This window comes from Mya arenaria, chromosome 8, assembly GCF_026914265.1.
Source record: "Mya arenaria isolate MELC-2E11 chromosome 8, ASM2691426v1".
Taxonomy (NCBI): domain Eukaryota; kingdom Metazoa; phylum Mollusca; class Bivalvia; order Myida; family Myidae; genus Mya; species Mya arenaria.
In genome coordinates this window covers 44,754,064-44,777,645 of record NC_069129.1, presented here as the reverse complement: position 1 = coordinate 44,777,645, position 23,582 = coordinate 44,754,064, and the positions used below count along the sequence as shown (strand labels likewise).

The following is a 23,582-nucleotide window of genomic DNA, read 5'->3' as shown; positions in this document are numbered from 1 at the left end:
AGGACTCAAATGCGATAGCCAAGTCAACGGATGTGTTTCGGGCCATTATGTCAAACCAAATATCACACAGTCAATCAGAACTAGGAGGGCCATGCTTATTCTTTTTTTGCAAACTGCATTATTTATAATCTTGACTTTTACAATCAGTCACTAAAACAAACAATAACGAAATTCAATATGCCATTACATATTGTTTACGAATCGTTTCTCACCAAATCTTTCCTTGGGTAGGTCTCTCAGAAGGATGTTGTTAAAGTCTTCCTTGAGCTGAGCTGGGTTTTGATCACCCTCAAACGAAATCTCATAGTTCACCATTGGGGTCCCGTCTGGCCCAACACTGGATATAAAAAAGCAATGGTATAAATGCCCTGCACTCTGTCTGCTGGATATGGAAAACACTGGTATAAATGACACAATCTTCATCTGCTTGATATAGGGAACAATGGAATAAATGCCCAATTTACATCTGCTGGATTTAGAAAACCAATACCCTAGAGGACCCTATTCTCAATGTGTGAAAACCGTGGTATACATGTATCTCTACATAGTCACTGTGTGTGGTCAAATAGCACAGGCCTGCACAGACATTTTAGTAAACGTACTTCTTTCAAATCTTTGGGAGGAGGAAGGGGATACTTTACCCCAAAATTGCTACAGTAATAGCTTAAGGTCAAAATATAAAAAAAAACAAGTAGAAGTTGAATAGATTTTATAAAACTATTTTAATTTTCTAAATATTCAGACATTCATAGTTATGCAACTACGAACAAAAATCCAAAATCATAATTAATAGGAACAAATTACTAATATGACATGCCTTTTTTAATTAAATGAATTCTCTGAGGCTGTGGTGAATAAAAATTATTAAATAAAATCCAACAAATGAATGCTCATTTTTTTCCAAATTTGCATTTCGAAAGTGTTACTTACGGGAAAGAATTCACTTTACATTCCACATAATTTGGGAATCTGTCAGCATTGTTCTTCATGATAGTGTCAACCTGTAAACATCAATAGAAACAGGTCATATGAAATATTCTTGAAATATAATATAATTAAGTATTATATAATTAATTATGAAAAAATCTTGAATGATTACACAATTATGAAAATATTTTCTTGAAGAATCATATTAAGTTATGAAAACATTATTAAAGATAATATAGTTAAGAAAATATTCTTAAAGGATAATATAGTTATGAAAATAATATTGAAGGATTATAAAGTAATGAAGAGATTATTAAAAGATTATATAATTATGAAACCATTCTTAAACGATTATGTAGTTATGAAAATTGAAAATTCTACAATGTGTATATGATTATGATGACATTTTTTCAAATATTATATATTTATGTAAACATTTATATAGTTTTGAAAAAAATTGTGAATGATTATATAGTTATGAAAATATTCTTGAAGTATTTCAGTTCAGACAATGTTATTCAAACTCTTACATCAGCACACAGAAGGTTGGCATTTGTTTGGAACTCTATTGATCTGTTGTTGTCAAACTCGGGAGATCGTGTGAAGTTCAGCAGCATCGCATCAGGAATGGACACCTTGGTCAGCTTGTAATCATCAAGGAAAAACAGGATATCTCCGATCTCGATTCCCAGGGAGTCCCCATAGATTCTCCGTGGAAATGCCTCAAAAATGAGGCCCTTGGCATTGTCGATGGTACCCGGTGGAACATTGCCCTTGAACTTCAATTCCCATTCCATGCGTGTCGGGTTGTCCCTGAAGAATTGCGAAGTTTCTTACGTTTAAATCAGTACGTTTACACATGTATTGCATATAACATTTATGAGTTATTCACGTTTCAGATAACATAAAAACTCCATATCGCTTTTTGGTATTTGGCTAATGTTAATTCTAATTCTGTTCATTCAAGTTTATAACAGCATACACAGTTAATGACGTCATATCTGGTTACTTCGGCCGATCTGTTAAAAAATACTGACATATTCATAGACGATCAGGATTTACATATGCTGTCATGTCATGCCTGGATATATAAACTTTTAGAGCCATACTTGAACGCAGTGACGACGCAGTCCTCATAGTCAGGGAACCTGTTTCTATGGGTCGACATCAGGTTATTGATCTGAAATACCAATCAATCTTTTGTTATTAATGCTCACATTTTCTAATTGGTAAGTGCAAAGTGTACAAACAACAAGTCACGAGAAAAGCATTGCTCATACTTGATATCTTTAAAATAACTATTGCACACACAATATCTAATTTATATTGCTAAAACTACTACATCTAATGACATAAAGATCAACCTTCTTTTCAACAGATTTAAAAGTAATCAAATTTACTTGTACAATGTGTCTTATCTTCATCCGATACATATATCTCACTCACTTGGAGAAGCCATTACTTACATCATTACAGAATAGCTGGGCGTGCCTCTGGAACTTGGAGGAGGTGTTAAAGGCAAGGTCAGGCGTGTAGGTAAGGTCAAGGGTCGGGAATGAAACCTTGAAAGCTGTCTGGATGCCTGAAGCAGAGAGGTGCTTATACATTGTCAACTAAACATTACACATTTATATCACATGTTTAAGGCAGTTTTAGGGTGGGGAAAGACACTTAAAATCACCCTCAAACCCGTTTCCTGGAAAGAGAAAAATACCCTAGATACGGAGTGAACCCACAATGTCTTGGGTGAGAGGCAGACATCAAGAGAACTAGATTTCTCTCAACCTTGTGCGGAGTGAGCCTACAACGTCTTGGGTGAGAGGCAGACATCAAAATCACTAGACTACTCTCTGCCTGGTGTGGTCTGAACACACAACCATTTCGAAAAAGAGTAGAAACCTCTGAAACCAGTCTTAATTAATCTAAACTTATAACAATCTCTGACCTACCATTCTCACAGTTGGGTCCAGTGTAATCCGTCAGACAGATGCACACGTAGGAGCCAAAGTTATTGATACACGAGCCCCCATTCAAGCATGGATTCAGAGCGCACTCATTGATGTCTGAAAGTGAGAAGTATTCATTTGTTGGGTGAAAATGAATGTTTATTAACAAATAAAATAAACACATTTCATACACAATCAGTTCCATGAAAAGAAAATTGATACCCCACATTTAAGAGTTCATCAAGGCCTGCCTGTGCCCTTTAATAAACCACATTCGAAAGACCATAAAGGTCAGCCTGTGCCCATTGGCTGCATAATGGCCTGCTTTGTGTGCTCACACAAGAAATTGGTTGTTTTTCAACACAACCGAGTCATATGTGTTTCCACACAACCGAATCATATGTATTTCCACATAACCAAACTATATGTATTCCTTCCACACAATATTGACGACTGTATTTCTACATAAGCGGGTCGTATCCATTTCCACACAACCGTACTGTACATATCTAAAAGTAAAGATGCATTCAAAATCCTAACCAACTAACACCAGCGATTAAATGCAGCACAGAGGAGTCCAGTATAGCCGGACAGAACGTACTATTCAAAGGCGTTTGTACCAGTAGCTCAATTCTTTAATTATCAAGCAATTGTCCATCATACACTTGTTTTACGATTACCTGCTGCACATCGTGGTCCAGTGTAGCCGGGTGGACAGATACACTCGTACCCTCCGATCGTGTTGATACACGTAGCTCCATTCTCACAGCGAGCCAAACCCAGCACACACTCGTCAACGTCTAGAATGCGACATTAAAATGTGTTAACGGAAATATACTAACAGAGTAGAGAACGGTGCATGCAATGATACTGATAAAAATTTAAACTTCTCTCTTATGAAAGTAGATGTCTGGTAAAACGGTGTTTAGGGTATTGCGCTGCAAAGTCAGCTTTTAAGGTAATCCAAAATAGTCATCATGTTCAAGTGTATTACAATATATTATAAAAACAGAACTTAAAATCATGAATAATACAATAACATTTCTCACACAATCTTACCGTTCTCGCAGTGTGTGCCGGTCCACTGTGGCGGACAATTACACAGATATGAGCCCTGGGTGTTGATGCACGTCCCTCCGTTCTTACATATGCTCAGGTCAATACACTCATCTATGTCTGAAAAAAACATGATCAGGAAGGTTTGCATAGAGATCAACAAATATGACAATACGACGTTTCAATGCATCTTGAATTGTTTAGCAATAAGATTTATGTATTGTCGATTGTAGATAGCTTTAAAACAAATTTAAGTATTGGTTACATGCTTTTCTTGGTATTGGTCAACATTTTACCTTTAAAACTCAAACCGGTATTAGTTATGTATCAGACAATTACGGTAAATTCAAAATATAACTATGTTTTAAAACTAGGTACCTGATTAAACGCTGAAAACCTAAAAAATTAAATCCTTGCTCTTTTTATTTTTATTTTTAGCAAGATCTCAACTAATGCTTGAACAGGGTAAGAAGCCTGGTCCAATATAAATTATAAAAGCGACAAGTTAAGGCCAAGTTAAGAAATTTGAAGCTGTACCTTTTTCACAGTTAACGCCAGTGCGTCCCTCGATACACTGACATACATACGAGCCCGGGGTATTGAAACAGCTTCCTCCATACAGACAAGGATTTGCCAGACACTCGTTGATATCTGAAATTGTGGCAAACAGGAATACGATAAAGAATTACACGGAGTTTGATTTCCAATCTTTCCATTTTAAACTGTAATTTGAAAACCTTTATTTCAGCATATACAATACAATATTCGATAAAGCTCTGTTCACTTACCCAGTTCACAATTGACGCCTGTATAACCGGGCGGACATTGACAGGTGTAGGAGCCGGCATTGTTGATACACACTCCCCCATTCAAACACGGATTCACTTCACAGTCATCAATGTCTGTTTCAAAGCAACAAAACGATTAATTGTCTTATGTAGGGTGACAGAGTTTAACGCACATAATAACTACAGCTGTAAAATATATAAAATCTCATTCAGTGAGTTCTGAATATCCCTAATGTTTGAACACTTCGGCAAAAACTGATTCGAGTTTGGGTGACTTTTGCTTATCCTGGAGCATAGCCATGTAAGGATCATCATCAACGTAATGTTGTACTCATTAAATCACTGAACATTCAACTAAGGCTATCACTTTGATTATTTCCGTCATAAAAACCAAACATCTTTACTTACCATATTCACAGTTTGGACCGGTCCAGCCGCCTGGACAGAAGCAAGTGTAGCTTCCCTCATTATTATAGCAAGTGCCCCCATGGAGGCAGGGATTAAGTAGACATTCATTCACATCTGGCAAGGTAAAGCAATTAAAATGAATTTTAATGCTATACACAATGTTGAGTTGAGTTGAATTTACTTGTTATTCATATGGTGACAGAAGCATGTAAGTCGCTCTCGTTGCCTTAGCGACTCCGTGCAAACATGGGACAAGTAAGACACTTGTTTATATCTTGAAGAGAATACTTAGTAATTAGTAAAACAGGGACCACAGCTGGAGTTAATAACCTCCTGTTTGTTACTTAGCCAAGTGTCTATGCAGGTATGGATAAGTAGACACTCTAATACATCTACATCGGGAAAATATACAGGTATTATTGGTTCACATGGTACAAAGAAACATTCGATGACGAAATCTGATAAAGTAGATAAATTATACAGTTAATACATTTTATATTGGGATTGAAGAAATAAATTCATACAAGTCTAATTCTGATATCTAGCAAAATACAAACCTAACAGTGTGAAATAACCAACTTATAATAAATATATCTCACCAATGGTACAGTCCTGGCCAGTCCAGCCAGCCGGACATTGACATGTATAGCTGCCAATAGAGTTGATACACTGGCCGCCGTTCTTACAAATACCCGGGAACTCTACACACTCATTCACATCTAAAAGTTGGGAAAAGGTGGATTAATTATATGGGTTGGTTGTAAAAATATTTATTTACACATAACATTTTCAAATTCAAAATGTATAAAGTTTGACCACAATCAAAAAGATAAACTACGGTCAAATATATGTCAGGTAGAGAAACGACATATTTTCACGAAACAAAATAATTACAAAAGAATAGAGAAGGAAGCTATGAAGCTGATGTTATGTCTCGCTTCCATGCTATGTCCCTCTACACGAGATAGTTGTATGTATTATATTTTGAAGAAAACTGAAATGTCTTGAAAAACATCCGACCTGATTAAGTATAACTGTTACCATAACTGTAGAATGAAAACGGCTACACGATAGAATGAACTAGGTCAATGTTTCATTTCATTTTGATTAACCCAAGACATTGTTTGTTTATTGTTTTAAAATACTAAGGCTCTAAGTAAATAAACTGAAAATTCATTAAAGGGACACAACTGAGTAATAAGCAAAGGGATATATTTAACAAGCAACTAAAGTTAATCTTATGATCGACGATTATTGACTTCATTGACTTTATAGGGTTGCTATTTATACCAAGAACTTCGATTAACTGCATCGTTCTTAGAACCAGTTGAGGTAAAAATGAATATCACCCTAAATGCAAACGATGCCAGGAGGACTCACCGAATGCACACGTGTCTCCCTTGTACCCAGCTGTACATTCGCACATGTAGCCCCCTATCTGGTTGATACATGTTCCCCCGTTCAAGCATGCCACAGACAGGCACTCATCCAGGTCTGCAGATAAAAGTATTTAGCTCTTCAAAGATATAGAAGATATTAAATATATTGAAAAATAGCTGTAGGAATTAACACTTTTAGGAAATTACGTGCTTGTAAATATACACATAGAAAGTCATGTATATTTTACGTATTGATTTGAGGAGATTGTGCTGTGTAATAATGTCTTCTTGTATACTTTATAGTTTTGTAGCTTTGTTTTTCATAACTGAAATGATGTTTTAAGGTCCTTACAAATCTGACAAGATGACAATAAAAAAAATGACCATGCTACCAGTATACATATAACATAAAAGAGAAAATGAAATAAAATATAAGTTTCGCCATTGCCAGTACTTAAAATTAAAACTACATATTTATGTGGTATAAAATTGTTCTCATACCAAAGTTGCATAGTTCGCCTGTCCATCCAGTCGTGCAGATACACTTGAACGAGCCCGGGGTGTTAAAACAGGTGCCCCCATTTTCACACTGCGTAGTTGCGCACTCGTTAATGTCGAAAGCGCAGTTTGGCTCCATCCAACCAGGTGGACACTCACACTTATACGATCCAGGGAGGTTCACGCAAGTCCCATCATGTTGGCATGGGTTCAACAGGCACTCGTTTATATCTGCGAGAAAGGAAACCAATTATGATATGGGGTGGGAACATATCAAGTTAAAACTATGACAGAATAGAACAATGGTGTTTTTGTCGCTCTTGGTACATCCTAGTAGACAAAAACATAGCCAGAAAAAGAGGAAATATTACAATTAGCATCTTAATGTAAATAAACAGTATATCACAAGGAAAGAGGGAAATAAATATGTTGTATTTTATATATCAAAATGCAGAGGTACAGTATTACCCATATTACTATGTTATTAATTTATAAAAGTACCCACCAACTTCGCAGTTTTTGCCCGTCCATCCCATGGCACACTGACAGGAATATGTCCCTGCCCCGTTGTAGCAGATACCTCCGTTGAGACAAGGGGCATACAGGGAACACTCATCTATGTCTGTGTAATAGAAAAAACGGCTGGATATTGAGATCAAAATATATGTACTATGATTTGCGGTAAAGGTATGACTTCAAGAGTTTCATACACATTATATTAAAGTCTTCAAGGAAAATTAATGTTATAGGACCTACTAAGAACAGTAAATGTTTTCATGAAGAGCTTGAAAAAATTAATCATCTTTTCGTAGTTGGAAGATCTCCAATTACAAAATAACAAACATAAGCTCTTCTGCACGATATCATCATAACAATATTAACATCATCATCATTGTAAAATGAGTTAATAGTTAATATCAATATCATCCTGTTAGAACACGCTTCGATTTTCTACCGTACCAATCCGGCAGTTGACTCCCTCCCAGCCCTCGGCACAAAAACACTCAAAAGTTCCCGGCAGGTTCCGGCATGTCGCTCCATTCTGGCACGGGAACCGGTTACATTCGTTCTCATCTATAGAAAGGTAATATGAGATACAGGCATTATAAATACAAAATCCAATAGATCTCATCTGAGGTATACAAAAATAGAGGCACATGAACGAGTTACACTCGTATTTGCCTTAGATAAAATAAAGAAAACGAGGGACTAACAACACTCTTGTCAAAGATTAAAGATCAGATATGCTAGCGGCACTAGACTTTGTACACATATTCTCAATTGGATTGAGGTAAGAAGATACTCATGTGAGGTTATAGACATCTCATTTGGAAAAGGGTGAGAAAATACTTATGTGTTAATATAGACATCTCATTTGGAAAAGGGCGAGGAGATACTCATGTGTGAATATATTGACATCTTATATGGAATAGGGATCGGAGATACTCGTAAGTAAATGTAAACGTATTCTAAAAAGCAAATTAAAATTAAATACAAATAATGATGTATTCTACTTTCGGAAATATTTTCAAGAAGAATGCAAATGAGCATTGGACAAAAGCTATAATCATAATAGCATCAGTTTAAATCAGGTTGTCATATGTTTCAAAGACCTGTAAATAATTGTAAGTATTTATTTAGTTCTACAGATGGAAATAACAATTCGTTATTCTACGCAAACATCGAGACATCGTACCTTCATCACATATCTTGCCGGTCCATCCTGTGGAACACTGACAGATAAAGGAGCCCTTGGTGTTGATACACTTGCCATCATGGAGACATGGATTAGTGCCATTCTCTATACACTCATCGATGTCTGAAATGGGGAAGGCGAGGTAAATAAAAATGAGTATGACAGAAGCTGAGCTGTTGATATGAAGCCAAAAGCTAAGTACTGGTGCTATGATAGAATGGATATAAATACATACTCTGTATAAATAAACATTTTTTTTTATTATAACAACTTCTGCAAAACTAATTGGCGTTTGTTTTTTTCGTGTTTTTTTTTCCTTTCAAACACCAGACATTAATCAATGAAACAATGATTAAAATCAAGTTGTTGTTTTTAAAGTATTCTGCTGCTTTTTATATATTTTGTTGCTCCCATGTCATATAACTCATTGACTACAGTATTCCTAATAAAGAAATGTTCTTCATGTGTTTGACACCTTTTTGTACCCACCAATTTCACAGAGTTGTCCAGTCCATCCAGCGAAGCAGTCAATACATTCGTATCCACCAATCAGATTCTTGCAAATGCCCCCGTTGAAACACTGGAGGGAATCACACTCATTTCGATCTACAAATGTTTAAAAGGGTTATAAAGCATTTGTCATTTGAAGAATGACTGCGCTCTGAGTAGTGAAAGCTAAGAATTTCTATAAAAACACAATCCTTTAAGACTATGTCTATTTCATCTTTTGGTACATTTACCTTCACTATCGGAACCATATGTTACAAAAAAATGTGATAACCTCACTCTGCGTATTGAGCATTGACCAATACTTACCAGTTCAATATTTGCCATGCAAGGATAAAAAGGAACCCCAACTCATAGATTTATTATTTAGCAATGCTTTGTATAAATAACATGAGGTATCAAACAGTCAATTATTATGTATATACCTTTAGCACAGATGGGTCCCTCCCAAAACTCGTTACACTGACAACGGAAACTGCCATCTGTGTTGAAACAGATACCGTCGTGAAGGCAAGGATTGGACTCGCACTCATTGGTGTCTAGAAAATAAAACAGGCTAAATCTGAATATATGTTCCAGTACAATAACACACACTTTGGATCCTGTACCTAGTTTAGGTACTTTATGTAGTGTCAGTTTTTGTTTAATGAAAGCATTGGCATAGTTCTGTGTGTGTTTAGTATAAATATATAATATTTATTGTCATGATTCGTATGGGCACCAAATTTCAAATCAACATCCTACTAGTTAAGTAGTTTTTAGCGAGCTCTGTACTCATTAAGGGAGATAACTGTCTTTGAAACTTGCTTTAATTTCTTACAAAATTTAATAAAAAGGAAAATGTACAAGGATATGTGCACATAAGACAAATACCAGCATGTTATTTCAGCAGTCGAGTTTTGCTCTGTCCAATGGACACACACCCTTTATCAAACACAGCATTGTATACTTTTAAGATATAAAGTTAATATCAGTAGTCCACGTACCATTTCTGCAGTCAAGTCCCGTTCTTCCTGGGGGACACTCACACGTGAACGAACCAACTGTGTTGATACATGTGCCACCATACAGACAAGGATTCAACAGACATTCATCCACATCTGAAGAGCATAAGCACATATTCATGTTTAAATATTCATCAGAAATAATGAACACAATTTACCTTGAACCAAAGCGATTTATAGTCAGTATGCGTACAATAAACAGCTTCAAGTGTATATCACTGTTTTCTTATAAAGGACATGCACAGAATTGACCATGTATTCTAGAGAAAGTAGGGTAGCTGTTATAACATAGATTTAAAATATATTTGTTCATACACATTTTGCATGAAATTAAAATAATAAAAGACATACCAAGTTCACAGTTTGACCCTCGATACCCGCGTGGGCATCGGCAAATGTATGATCCCTGGGTGTTGTCACACGTGGCTCCGTTCAGACACGGCATCTCCAAACACTCATTCATGTCTAAAACAAGCAGTGAGGGTATGTAGCCTTGATAATGAGGGTGTGCAGCATTGATAATTATTATGTCTTTCAGCTGAGCAATGGTCACATTGATGGGTCTTCTTTAAGCTGATAACTAAGGTCTACATTTGAAATCCCAAACAGGGTGGTAATGGTGCCTCTTTTAATATCTTAATTCTAGTTTTCTAGAGTACTGGAGTTCAAAACGATCAAGTATTAAAGTAAAGCAAAACATTTCAAAAGATAAATACTAACAGTAAGTCAATATTAGAATCATGCACAATCTAAAAACATCTTACCAATAAGGCATGTGGGTCCGGTCCATCCAGCCGGACACAGACATATGTACGAGCCCACAGTGTTGGAACATGTACCTCCGTTGTAACATGGGTTCCGCCCACACTCGTCCACGTCAAGTTCACAACGGTCGCCACGCCAACCGTTCAGGCATTCACAGTTGAATGAGCCCACCAGGTTACGACACGTTCCCCCATTATAACATATGTCCGCAACCAGGCACTCATTCACATCTAGAAATATAAACATACATGCATGTTCATAATGCCATGCTCTTTCTGTTTCTTTCAATTTTTCAACTCTAAGACAGCCATTAACTTCCTGTGTAAGATGTATTTAAGAACACTTTAGTTAATATTAAATGCAAGTGTATGAACCTTGCAAGATGATATTTGTCTTGGGCAAGTGTATTAAGTTCGCCAAACAATACAAACAGTTGTATTCGGCAAGTGGCATTACTGCAAGCAAGTGTTTTTTGCAAGAGTATATATATTTTCTGCAAGTGCCTTTCCAAGACAATATTTTAATACTGCAAGCAACGGTCTTTGAAAGAAAATATTTTTATTTTGTATGTGTATTAGCAAATTAATATATGTATTCGGCAATTGCAATTTAATATTTGTATGTGCCTTTGAAAGTTAATATTTTTATCTCGGCATGAGAATATAAGCTCCAGTACGATGTATGAACACTGAAGTGTAAGAGCAAAATAAACATATTCATTTTAAAAAGCCAAGTAACAAACTGTATATCAATTATAAAGTGTCATGTGTAACTCACCTATCTGGCAAATGTCTCCACTCCACTCAGGTGGGCAGTCACACTTGTACGAGCCATCCAGATTCATACACACGCCCCCATGGAGGCATTCAATACGGGCACACTCGTTAACATCTACAAGTGTATAAACAAGGTGTTTATTGGGTTCAAAAGTAAACTTTGAAGTGCAAATACTGTATAGTGAATCAGAGCATTAATGTTTTTATAGTAAAAATCACAATAAGACAATTCTTAATTTATGACTTTGTGTCACATTTGCATAAAATTCTATACATCTTAATCTTAACAAAGTCTTGCAATGTAATCTTGTTTTATCATATTTTGATTTTAATGCTGCTTACAATAGATTTTGTTTAACCCTTCTCAATGTATATATCCCGTGTCGTTACCTGCGGTACAGTCCTTGCCGGTCCATGCAGCGGGACAGATACAGCGATATGAGCCATACGTATTTTGGCACGTTCCGCCGTTTTTACACATTTGCCCCAAGAGACACTCGTTCACATCTGGAATTGGGGAGAATATACATATCTTTACTTGCAATATCAGAGTTCAATTCATGAACATGCATAGATGCATTGCCATTTTTTTTTATGAAACTTTCCTAAACACTCAATCAAAAAAATGTCAGTAGTATTAATATTTTTTTTTTCACTTCTACTTCTTTTAAATGCAATGCTGACCTTCACAAAGTTTTCACAGAGAAATTATGATTGCTATAAATATACCACAGTATGCATAATTAAAGTGTTAGCTTAGTTAACATATTGTGAATTGGAGCCTCGCTCTAACTTATATAAGGCAGTTAATGCGAGTGATCCAATGTATTTTACAACAATGTGCTAACATGTATTGACAGATATACTAACATTATTGGTCAGCTGACTGGTTGATTTATGACCAGTCCTACTGCTTGCTAAGGTTATCATTCTATTTGGCTCAATAAAATTTCCCTATATTAGTACAATAATCAAGCCCTACCCTGATCACAGAGTGGACCAGTCCACCCCTCTTCGCAAACACACTGAAACGAGCCAATTGTGTTCTCGCATCGTCCGCCGTTAAAGCAAGGTCCGTAACTGCACTCATTCTCATCTGTCTTGCAGAGCGGGCCCGTCCAGCCTGGTGCACAGTCACACAAGAACCCACCCACAATGTTTCGACATGTTGCCCCGTGGCTGCATGGGTTGTTGAAGCATTCATCTGTGTCTGAAAACACAGGTAATGTTTGTTTGTGAAAAAAGAATAATTGTCCGTTCTCATAAATTAAAAATGGCTTTTGTGTCATCAATTTACGTTATCTGAACAATTAAAAACATATTTATAACAAAGGTGATTCAAAAAGATAAATCCCATATCCTAGTCCACCCACCATTGTCACAGTTGATACCAGACCACTGTTCAAGGCAGATACATTCGTATGTCCCTGGCATGTCTCGGCACGTCCCTCCATTCTTACATGGATTCAACAGACACTCATCCTTGTCTGAAAATGCATACAGGTTTGTTTACGATTGAATATAAGGATAAACACGCAGTCAAACCAATGAGAATTTTAGCTAGAAGTCATCCGTAAAATCGTTTAAGGAATTTGACGGTGTATTTAACATGTGCATTAGTACCAACCAGTCCTCTTGTAAAATTTGCATAATGTCCCTTTTTATAAATTGTATACATTGAAAACATGTCCATAGATTAACTAGACTTAAAGTTGCATGGTGCAAGGGTTATAGACTAAAGAAGGCCCTTATATTTTGCAAGGGAAAATGTTTTACTGGACAGATAATATTATGGCCACTGGTTAAACTGAAGATAATGTAAGATTAGGGAATAAGGAAAAATTGATAATTTCTTCTTACTTGTCTGACAGAATGGCCCCTCGTATCCCTGGGGACAGAGGCACTTGTATGATCCCAGAGTGTTGACACACGTTCCCCCGTTGTAACATGGGTCACTATCACATTCATTACGGTCTGTAATTCATAGTACAATATATGTGTTGATACAAATGTAGATAAAAGGGCTACCTCCAGACAGCGTTTTATCCTTTTATTATATAAGTCATCAACTATAAACATATCTTTTTTTACACCAAGAACATATTGCTTTCTCTTCCATTTTTTTTTCTTGGCCAAGTGAATTAAGTTCGCAAAACAATACAAATAGATGAATTCGGCAAGTGACATTACTGAAAGGAAGTGTTTTTGCAAGACAATATATTTTTTCTGCAAGTGCCTTTCAAAAACAACAGTTCTCTTCCATTTATTTCATGGATCACAAACTAATGTTATATAAATGTTTAATATTCACATGTTTATCATCGTAGGGTGACATAAACCTTTTAACGGTAATTACAAATAAAAGTAGACCAATAAAATATTTTATGTGAACTCGAAAAATATCACTAGGACCAAATGAAGTAAAAATGGATTCCCTAAAAAGATCCTAGCTTGAAGTAAACGCATGAAAACACATTAAGCCACAGACCTATATCACAGAATGCTCCTGTCCAACCCTCCGTACATTCACACTGATACGTCCCCGCGATGTTAACACATGTTGCGTTGTTCAGACACTCAATAGCCAGACATTCATTCACGTCTGGAAGCAAGTAGTAAATGACAAATCCTTATTTTTTGGCAAAATCCCACATTATGTTAATATACTTAAAGCAACGTTATGGTGTATTATTTGTTTACATTAAATTCAAGAGAAGGACAATTACATTACGTTACAGTTGTAGATTAAATCATATGCAGTCACACAGCTTTAGGTCTTTGATTATAACATTCAAGAAATATTGTAAAACTTTAACATTCTTATTCTTATTAACTAAAATAATACAACAATCCCATTGACCAATGCTCTCACCATTTTCACAATGTTTGCCTGCCCATGCAGTGGTACAGTCACACTTGTAAGATCCCAACAGCTCACGGCACGTGCCTCCGTTATAGCACTGGACCGTCTTACATTCGAGGATATCTGAAATAATAACTAGGACATTCTAACAACAAAATAGATTCCAAATAATCTCTGATAAAATATATTCAAAATTACAGTTTATTAAATCAATGCTGAATGGATTACACAGTTGCATCAAGTTGCACGAACATCAGATTTGTGTAACAGATACCTTAGTTTACCGTTACAAAAGGTCTGCATCATCACACTAACAAACATCACTTCTTTCTCCAGTCAATTCTTACCAACCTCCCATCCTGAGTTACAATCAAACCTGAACGAGCCAGGTAGGTCAACACACACCCCATTACCAATACATGGGTTCCGCAACGTCACACTTACCAACATCACACCTGTCTCCAGTCCATCCCGGGTTACAGTCACACCTGAATGAACCAGGCAGGTCAACACACACTCCATTACCATTACATGGGTTACGCAGCATCACACACTCTTTCAGGTCTGAAGTGGAAAAACATGTTTGACAACCATGGATATTAATGACCTGCAGCAACCTATTGTATAATACTGGATAATATTTCGGTTTGGTAAGTTAGCCAAAATATTTTAGATTGGTCAATATTTATCCAATTCTAATATCCAATCAAATAATTTAAATGTGCAACCTAGCAATAAGACTTCCTGTTCACAACTTATCCAACAGAAAGCATTTGTAAAACAAAACCTTATAAGTTATACACATGTGTTTTGTTTCACATTAAAACAATTTGATTGGTCAACTTTTAAAATTATTGGATAAATAATTAAATATTGACCAATCAATAAATGTTTTGGAAAGCTTTAACCAAACAAATTAAAGTTAACCATTTTCATACCATTGGTTGCTGGCTACTGAATGCATGCCAGACATTACACCCGTATTAGCACCCATACATAACGTTAATATCCATATTTAACACCCATACATAACGTTAATACCCGTATTTAACACCCATACATAACGTTTATACCCATATTTAACACCCATACATAACGTTAATACCCATAATTTTCACCCATACATAACGTAAACACCCATATTTAACACCCATACAAAACGTTAACACCCATTTTGATCACCTGGCCTCTATTTCTATAAGCAATATTGCGCGTAATAAGCTCAACGATACACTCAAGTAACAGAAAACATGTGTAGATAAAAGCCTACAAGGGACTTAAGAATGTTGCAAATTGGGCCAGGCAGAGAAATGACAAATTAATTTTGTCCGAAGAATGTCCGAACAACATTTTTTCATACCAAACAAGGTTGCAAAATGAAGGAACTTTTGCTTCTTTGCATGCATCACTAAAACAAATCACAAAATAGACCTACCATACCCGTAATATGGATCAGTCCATCCATTTAACATTTACAGAAGAACAATAAAAAACTAATGGACCTACCTTCTCCACAATAGGGGCCAGTCCATCCTTTTTCACATGTGCAGTAGAATGATCCAAAAGTGTTTGTACAAGTCGCTCCATTCGTACACGGGTTGGAAGGCAGTAAACAATCATTTATATCTACGAGGAAAACACACCTTAGGTATCAAATGAACAAATTTACGTTTTCATTTAGCACGAAATAAGTTATAGATAAAGCTTTTGGAGTTTGAGCTTTTGTTCTTTATTGCAACTCTAAGAGCTTGCTTGTAATTTTTTTTCATATTCCTACTATACTCAGTACACATAAAACCCCTTTAAAATAATACCAAAACAATGAATTGTGTGTCACCAGTATCTTAAATTCACAAAATGTTACATCCAATTTCTATTTTTTCCTTTATAAAATAATTTCTAATTTATGTTCAAACAAATGCAACTAAAGTAGCTCGAATAATGAAAAGATGAATGACAGGAACATTTTATTGTCTGTAAATAAATATTTGTTCTGTTTGCAATAAAATATTCAAAATTTAAAATAATAATAATAATAATAATAATAATAATAATTATAATTATAATAACTAACATTAAAATATAAATATTTACAATACACAAATATTACAAAAGTAGGTACCTATTTCACACGTGTCCCCCTCCAGGCCTGGTGGACATTCACACATGAAGCTACCAACCAGGTTGATACAGCTTCCTCCATTCTTACATGGGCGTATTTCCACACACTCATCGCGATCGTACTGACACCTGTCGCCTGTCCACCCAGACGGACATTTACACATGTAGGCGCCGGAGTTGTTAAATGTCTCCTGACAGTAGCCACCGTTAAAACACTGGATACGCAGACATGGCTCCGTGTCTGGAAGGTGCAAACAAAATCATACATGTTGGCAGGAAAAATATGCTGCATTTTTTGTTTGTTGTTGTTTTTACCATCAATATTATAACAAACTTTCTGCATCAGAATCAGCTATAAGAAAATATAAATAAAAAATGATATTCTCAGGTTAATTTCTCAGTGTCTCAGAATGGTTAATTGGGATATAAGATATATTCATAAGGAACTAAACCTGTCACAATTAAGCCCAATCAGAACATCACATGTCATTTTTATGGCAGATGACAACATATTGTGTTCAAGCAAGTTAATGTATAAACATTACAAAAAACAATTATTTTTATGGAAAAAGAGTTTTAAAGAAGACCGCTATTACAAAATCTGAATGAGAAAACGTTTTTGTCAAGTCGTCAAAAACTTATCTTACCTTTTTCGCAGTGTTTTCCACCCCAACCCTGTGAACAGTTACACTGATAGGATCCCTCTGTGTTCACGCACTCTCCGCCGTTCATACAGATGTACGGGTTCACCATGCACTCGTTAGTATCTGAAATTGGACATGAAATTCAACTTCATATGTAGCTCATAGTTAGATGCGAACATGAACAAAGTAACAATCTTTTAAAATAATATCCTATATATACTATTAGTGGTGTATATATATATTTGTATCTTATTTTCTCGTATTTTTAACTTGCGTCTTCATATGAAAGTGTCCTATACACACTGATTTACGGTAGCGTCATTTAAGATATGGGCTAATACAGTCACTAGGGTAAAGAGTTTGCATGACCAAAACATCGAGGATTTGGCTTATTTTTTTCCCTTTCAGATGAGATGAGATAAAAATGCAATAGGCTTAAATAATTGTGAAACAAGTGTAACTAATTTTTGTTATACCGTTTCTGCATGTGGGACCCTGCCACCCGGGCGCACACTCGCATGAGAACGAGCCCATGCTGTTAAAACAGATACCCTCGTTGTAACATGGTGAATATTCACATTCGTTGACGTCTGAAATAGAGAAATAGGAGAGTTTTACCATTGGATTATGCAATTAATATATAATGACCACATATATAACTTTATTGATAAGTCCTTTCTTTATCAGAAATATTGGCGTTGGATAAGAGTTGTTAGAACCTGCAGAGATATAAGGTAGACTCTTTTACCATTTCGTCTAAAATTTTAAAGTCTTAAAGAGTTTTAGACGTAGATCAATTTGCAAAAAGTAGTCAAGTAGATGGACAGACGGAGCATAAAATGCCACATTGTTAACCATGGTAACAGCCCTACAATTAAACATCTGCAAAAAAAAAATAAAACCATTGCATCAATTGAAACCTGAAGGTAATCTATACACTTACCAACATTACAGTCGTTGCCGGTCCATCCCGGGGCACATTGGCACACATACCCGCCAGCCTGGTTGATACATGTACCTCCGTTGTTACAAGGGCGGATCTCCCTACACTCGTCACGATCTGGAGTATACCATTGGTGACAAGGATAAGCATTAGAGATACAATGACACATCAAACTGTTCATTCATACTATTTGACAGATCTTGATCAACATAGTATTAATCATGTCTTTGAACGATAGTTTACTGAAAGCTTACTTCCTTCATATGTATTATATATGTATTTAATTATAGTGGAAACATGTGCTTTAAATTACCAAACTCACTTTTAGTCAGTATATTATTTGAAAGAATTCATTATTAAATCAAATGGCACATGTATACTGTAATTATTAGTTCCATACAAAATGAACATGGACTAACCATCCCCACAAGTTGGGCCGGTCCACTCAAAAGGACATCTACAGATGAACGCGCCATAGGAATTGTAGCAGGTACCTCCATTTTGGCAAACTGGGGGAGTCAGGTTACACTCATTCACATCTTAAATTACAAAATACTTTTACAGTAACGACTGCTTAAGCCTGTAAGAAATGATTGTACAATGGAGATTTCAAAACAGACTAACTGCACTACAGTGCGCTTTTACTTTATTCAGTCTTCACCAGGTGACGTCATCACATCACAACAATAAAGTTATAATGACTTATGGCATATCATAATCTAAAAGAAACAATGTCCCATTTATACTATCATTAATGTATAATAATCTTACACCAATGCATCTTATTCGTGTTCCGGAGCATTTTTTAAAGCATGTTATCTTCTTTAAGGAGTTAAGGGGCGTATTTTGATCTTACTTTAGCTATACTTGCACTGTTACAGATTCACGGGCTATAAACATATATCATATTCTACTTTGCCAACAATTTTATAAAGTTTACATATTTGATTTTAATTTTCCGATTGTTGTTATTGGTAATCCACATTGCTAGTTATACCGCTGTATTTACACTAAACATTCAAATGAATCTAGGCGTTGATAAAGAATAGCAATTTAAACTCATATAGAATAAAAGTAACACAACTGCCTCCGACCTTTTTCACAGATGTCACCGGACCATTCGGGTGGACAGAAGCAGCGGTATCCACCAATCGTATTGGTGCACGTCCCTCCGTGTAAACATGGGTTGGTAACGTTACACTCATTGAAATCTGAAGCAGGCATAAAGGGAGTTAATGTGCCTTAGAAGATCAGTGTTTTAAACAATTACGAAGTGAGCAGTCCAATGGTAACAACTGATTACATTTCTTTGCTTTAAACTAGGAGTCGGATTGTTATTTGTCCGAGCTTTAAATAACATGGATCTTCCGTAGATGAACCTCATATATTTACATGACTTTAAAAATCAAAACAAAATGACGAAAAAGATTGTGTTGATATATCCCATCAAAACACAACACATACCATCGTTACATGTAGGTCCTGTCCACTGTGGCGAACATAGGCACTGGAAGTCTCCCTTCACGTTGAGGCATGTGCCACCATTATAGCAAGGGTTCGCCTCCAGACACTCATTCACGTCTGAAAATGTCATATGATAAGGTATAAGTATAAATAGCATTTATGGAAATCAAGGGCAATTCTATTCGAATTTTATTAGTTATCACTAAGGAACATTTTGATAAATACAGTATTTTATGTCAAAAAGATCCACTGCCAGTCAATTTCTATACAATCGTCATGTATTTAAAATTTAAAGAAAAAGCTATTTAACATATCTTGCAAACCAATCAATGCATAATATATTGAAATTATATGATATACTTTTGACAACAGACTTGTTCAGGACTTTTAAAAACCAGTAAACTCTATAATTAACTGTCATGTACAAACTATATGTTATTCAATTTAAACTGATAGAGTGCTTTACTCACCGAGGTGACAGTCAACACCCTGCCATTGCGGAGGGCAGTTACACATGTAGCCTCCAGCAATGTTGGTGCAAACGCCGCCGTGGAGACAAGGGGCATACAGCAAACACTCATCCACGTCTATAATAATCACAACAATTTTAACTATAATCAATAATAAAACTTAAAACTGATTCAAACTGAAAGCACACGGTAGGTAATAAAGGAACTCACATTGTATATTGACAACATTTCATTGTAAAACTATGTTAAAATGATTTAGATTTCCCTGTGTTTTGTAACAAAAACATCAACATACAGATGCTTGTTAAAATAGAATTTTAAAAAGCGATTCTTACACATTTCCACAAAACAGAGAATTTATGTCACATTTGTTTATATCTGTTATAAGGAAGAGCTCTTATTCTAGCTTGTGGTGGTATTTAATCATTGTTACAAGCTTTATGTTCACATTTTAAATGATAACATTTCTTTCAATGTCTTAAAACTTGAACAAGCCCCTTTAAATTCGTAAATGTATATGGAAGGCAAACCATTGAAGGAAAAACTTCACATTTAAAAGAAGATCAAATAAAAACCAAAGCAAAAGTGCAAAAAATGTGTAAAAAAACTATTTACAAGGTAATAAATAAGTTACATAAGGTCTCATTGAGAACAATAAAGTGTTTGACAAAATGACCAACCTTTGTCACAGTGGTCACCGGTCCATGTCTGTGGACATTGACACTGGTACGAGCCCTCGAGGTTGACACACAGACCATCGTTACGGCAAGGATTATTGAGGCATTCATCCACATCTTAAAATATTTGCAAATAGGAATACAAAATCTTCATTTATCAAAAAGCCAACAAAAGCGTACCAACATATGCAACTAAGCAATAAACTGAGAATCAAACAAAAGAGTGACGTTTCTGAATTGACAATTCCGGCCAACACTGATACTTGTGTTTGTGCTTGATTCATCATTAAATTAACATCTCCAGGATAGATACATCGACATATAACAAAGCTGACCCGTACCTTGTTCACAATTCTGGCCAGTCCATCCCGGACGACACTGACATCTGTACGAACCCAAGGTATTGGTGCAAGTTCCACCGTTAAAACATGGTACTCCAGGCACCTCTCCGATAGTACACTCATTTACATCTGCAAGACAAGAGTCAATAATTTAAAAAAAATGCTTGTGGTATACAACAAACTTATAAACCATCTCACCTTCTTCATTAATTTGTATTTCAAAATCACAACCATCTCTCTTACTTCATTTATTGATATGCTTATTTCACAACCATTTCACTTTCTTCATATAACTCTTAGTTCACATATCTACATATTTAGTATCTTCTCGAATAAATGAGATCCTAATTGTCCCCCCGTTTTGCATGTTATCAACAATTTCCACACTTTAGATAATAATTTCTTAACTCTTTATTTATTTTTCATTAAACTAATAAATATTTGATTTATAAATTTAAAATGCTCATTCACATAAAGCTCAAAACCACCATTTCATCACTGATACTTTTATTATCATAAAATATACCCTGATCACAGTCTTTTCCCATCCATCCAAGTTGACACTCACAGCGGTACGTGCCATACATGTCGATACACCGGAGAGCGTTCATGCACGGTGCATACACCTCACACTCGTTGATATCTGGAAAATAAGCAGCAAGAAATGAAAAGAAATCAAAAATTATGTCACTTCTTACTATAAAATCATTTACGTTTGTGGCGCTTACTATAGAATCGTTCATGTTTTTGCGCATTTTAATCTGCAATGGATTCCCAAGTTTACACCCAAAGGAAAATATAAATCTAATAAGTAAAAGTCTGATTTTTTTCAAGTCTTTTAAAAAAGTATTTAACATGAACAACAACAGATTTACTTAAAAAGTATAATACAATAATGCAACCATCCCAGAATATGTAAAAAAATTACTTATATTTTAAATCCCTTCAGCAAAGCTCCCTTAATCAAACAGCCATTACAAACTCACTTCTTTCACAGTACTGTCCATCAAAGCCTGGCAGACACCGGCAGACAAACGACCCAGCAGTGTTTTCACACGTTGCATTGTTCATGCAACGACTGAAGTCACACTCATTCACATCTGAAAAGATGCAGTGCATTAGTTTGTTCATACAGTAATAATAAAAAGATAAAATAATTGCTAGTTCAAGAATAAATTATATATAAATTGAGAAGCCATATTTTACTTTAAGTGAATGCCTCAGAATAAATCAAACCTTTGGCAATTTCGTTTTAAGGCAGACACCTACAAAAATACACAACCTAATCCAAATATGTATGGAATGACAGCTATCTGTTACTTTGAAATAAAATAAATGTTCTTATTATCCTTAATATAAATCTAAGGCTAGCGTACCACAAGCAAAATAAACTTAAACTATGGAATAATATATTTAACGAAAATATGACACTAATATCAATTCAAGATAATACCACGGACCTATATGTACGTGATAATACTAAATTCGACTAAGATCTTTATTGAACCAGGCCCCTTGTATCTTTAACAGTAAAGTTACAAGGTCAAAACCCCATTTCTTTTGGCCTTGACTACCACACCTCAAACACATGTTATCGAATCGAGCTGGAAACATTAAATACCATTTAAATTACACTGATTTTATACACACCAGTTTCGCAGTGTTCCCCTGTCCGTCCAGTGGGGCACTCGCACTTAAACCCTCCCGGGAAGTTAACACACGTCCCGCCAAACTTGCAGATGGTCACATCCGTACATTCATTCTCATCTGGGGTATAAAGAATATAATGTCTATATCATGTAAGCTGAGCTATTTCAACATTTTTTTTTTCATTTTTTAAATGAAATTATGCCATGTAATGAATCAGTAACTTGATGTCAGAAAAAATAAAATGAAACCACTACTGTTAGTTGAGGGAGCTGTTGAGATTTTGACAATACTTCAAGCTTGAATAAAGTTTTGATTGAAATACTTCAGAAGTGAATAAATTCCAAAGTTAACACCATTATAACAGTCAGGTCCAGTCCACCCCCCAGCACAGTATAGATTTAAACGCCTGTAACAGTTAGTAAAGTAACAAATATTACAGTACATAATTGAACTTTAATGTACCTACCAATGTTACAGTAGGGTCCAGTCCATCCCAATGCGCAGATACAGCTGTAGGAGCCATCCTTGTTCTCACATGTCCCCCCGTTCTGGCAGGGATCAGCAACATCCACACACTCATTGTAGTCTGTAAACAAACAATAACAATCCTAATATCCCATGTTAGTATACTAACATACAATACACATGTACCTGCAGAC

At 35.6% G+C, this 23,582-nt stretch overlaps 1 protein-coding gene across 1 annotated transcript in view; it reads right to left on the bottom strand.

The window, feature by feature from the left end:
* Positions 1 to 23,582, bottom strand: part of LOC128244238 (fibrillin-1-like) — a 40,705-nt gene that overhangs the window by 9,223 nt on the left and 7,900 nt on the right. Inside the window, exons 13-56 of the mRNA XM_052962254.1 lie at positions 23,390 to 23,509; positions 22,924 to 23,040; positions 22,260 to 22,373; positions 21,800 to 21,916; positions 21,274 to 21,402; positions 20,936 to 21,049; positions 20,256 to 20,372; positions 19,786 to 19,902; positions 19,416 to 19,532; positions 18,741 to 18,860; positions 18,322 to 18,438; positions 17,855 to 17,968; positions 17,382 to 17,501; positions 16,736 to 16,975; positions 15,058 to 15,177; positions 14,623 to 14,736; positions 14,239 to 14,352; positions 13,611 to 13,724; positions 13,124 to 13,237; positions 12,733 to 12,960; positions 12,141 to 12,257; positions 11,752 to 11,865; positions 10,974 to 11,204; positions 10,561 to 10,674; positions 10,192 to 10,305; positions 9,631 to 9,744; positions 9,188 to 9,304; positions 8,699 to 8,821; positions 7,963 to 8,076; positions 7,508 to 7,624; positions 7,006 to 7,233; positions 6,506 to 6,619; positions 5,725 to 5,844; positions 5,126 to 5,239; positions 4,718 to 4,831; positions 4,467 to 4,580; positions 3,933 to 4,049; positions 3,554 to 3,673; positions 2,877 to 2,990; positions 2,394 to 2,509; positions 2,037 to 2,107; positions 1,458 to 1,740; positions 931 to 1,001; positions 213 to 337 (exon numbers count right to left, since the gene is read on the bottom strand). Coding sequence (XP_052818214.1) covers positions 213 to 337; positions 931 to 1,001; positions 1,458 to 1,740; positions 2,037 to 2,107; positions 2,394 to 2,509; positions 2,877 to 2,990; positions 3,554 to 3,673; positions 3,933 to 4,049; positions 4,467 to 4,580; positions 4,718 to 4,831; positions 5,126 to 5,239; positions 5,725 to 5,844; positions 6,506 to 6,619; positions 7,006 to 7,233; positions 7,508 to 7,624; positions 7,963 to 8,076; positions 8,699 to 8,821; positions 9,188 to 9,304; positions 9,631 to 9,744; positions 10,192 to 10,305; positions 10,561 to 10,674; positions 10,974 to 11,204; positions 11,752 to 11,865; positions 12,141 to 12,257; positions 12,733 to 12,960; positions 13,124 to 13,237; positions 13,611 to 13,724; positions 14,239 to 14,352; positions 14,623 to 14,736; positions 15,058 to 15,177; positions 16,736 to 16,975; positions 17,382 to 17,501; positions 17,855 to 17,968; positions 18,322 to 18,438; positions 18,741 to 18,860; positions 19,416 to 19,532; positions 19,786 to 19,902; positions 20,256 to 20,372; positions 20,936 to 21,049; positions 21,274 to 21,402; positions 21,800 to 21,916; positions 22,260 to 22,373; positions 22,924 to 23,040; positions 23,390 to 23,509 — 5,673 coding nt within the window. The remainder of the gene's footprint in view (positions 1 to 212; positions 338 to 930; positions 1,002 to 1,457; positions 1,741 to 2,036; positions 2,108 to 2,393; positions 2,510 to 2,876; positions 2,991 to 3,553; positions 3,674 to 3,932; positions 4,050 to 4,466; positions 4,581 to 4,717; positions 4,832 to 5,125; positions 5,240 to 5,724; positions 5,845 to 6,505; positions 6,620 to 7,005; positions 7,234 to 7,507; positions 7,625 to 7,962; positions 8,077 to 8,698; positions 8,822 to 9,187; positions 9,305 to 9,630; positions 9,745 to 10,191; positions 10,306 to 10,560; positions 10,675 to 10,973; positions 11,205 to 11,751; positions 11,866 to 12,140; positions 12,258 to 12,732; positions 12,961 to 13,123; positions 13,238 to 13,610; positions 13,725 to 14,238; positions 14,353 to 14,622; positions 14,737 to 15,057; positions 15,178 to 16,735; positions 16,976 to 17,381; positions 17,502 to 17,854; positions 17,969 to 18,321; positions 18,439 to 18,740; positions 18,861 to 19,415; positions 19,533 to 19,785; positions 19,903 to 20,255; positions 20,373 to 20,935; positions 21,050 to 21,273; positions 21,403 to 21,799; positions 21,917 to 22,259; positions 22,374 to 22,923; positions 23,041 to 23,389; positions 23,510 to 23,582) is intronic.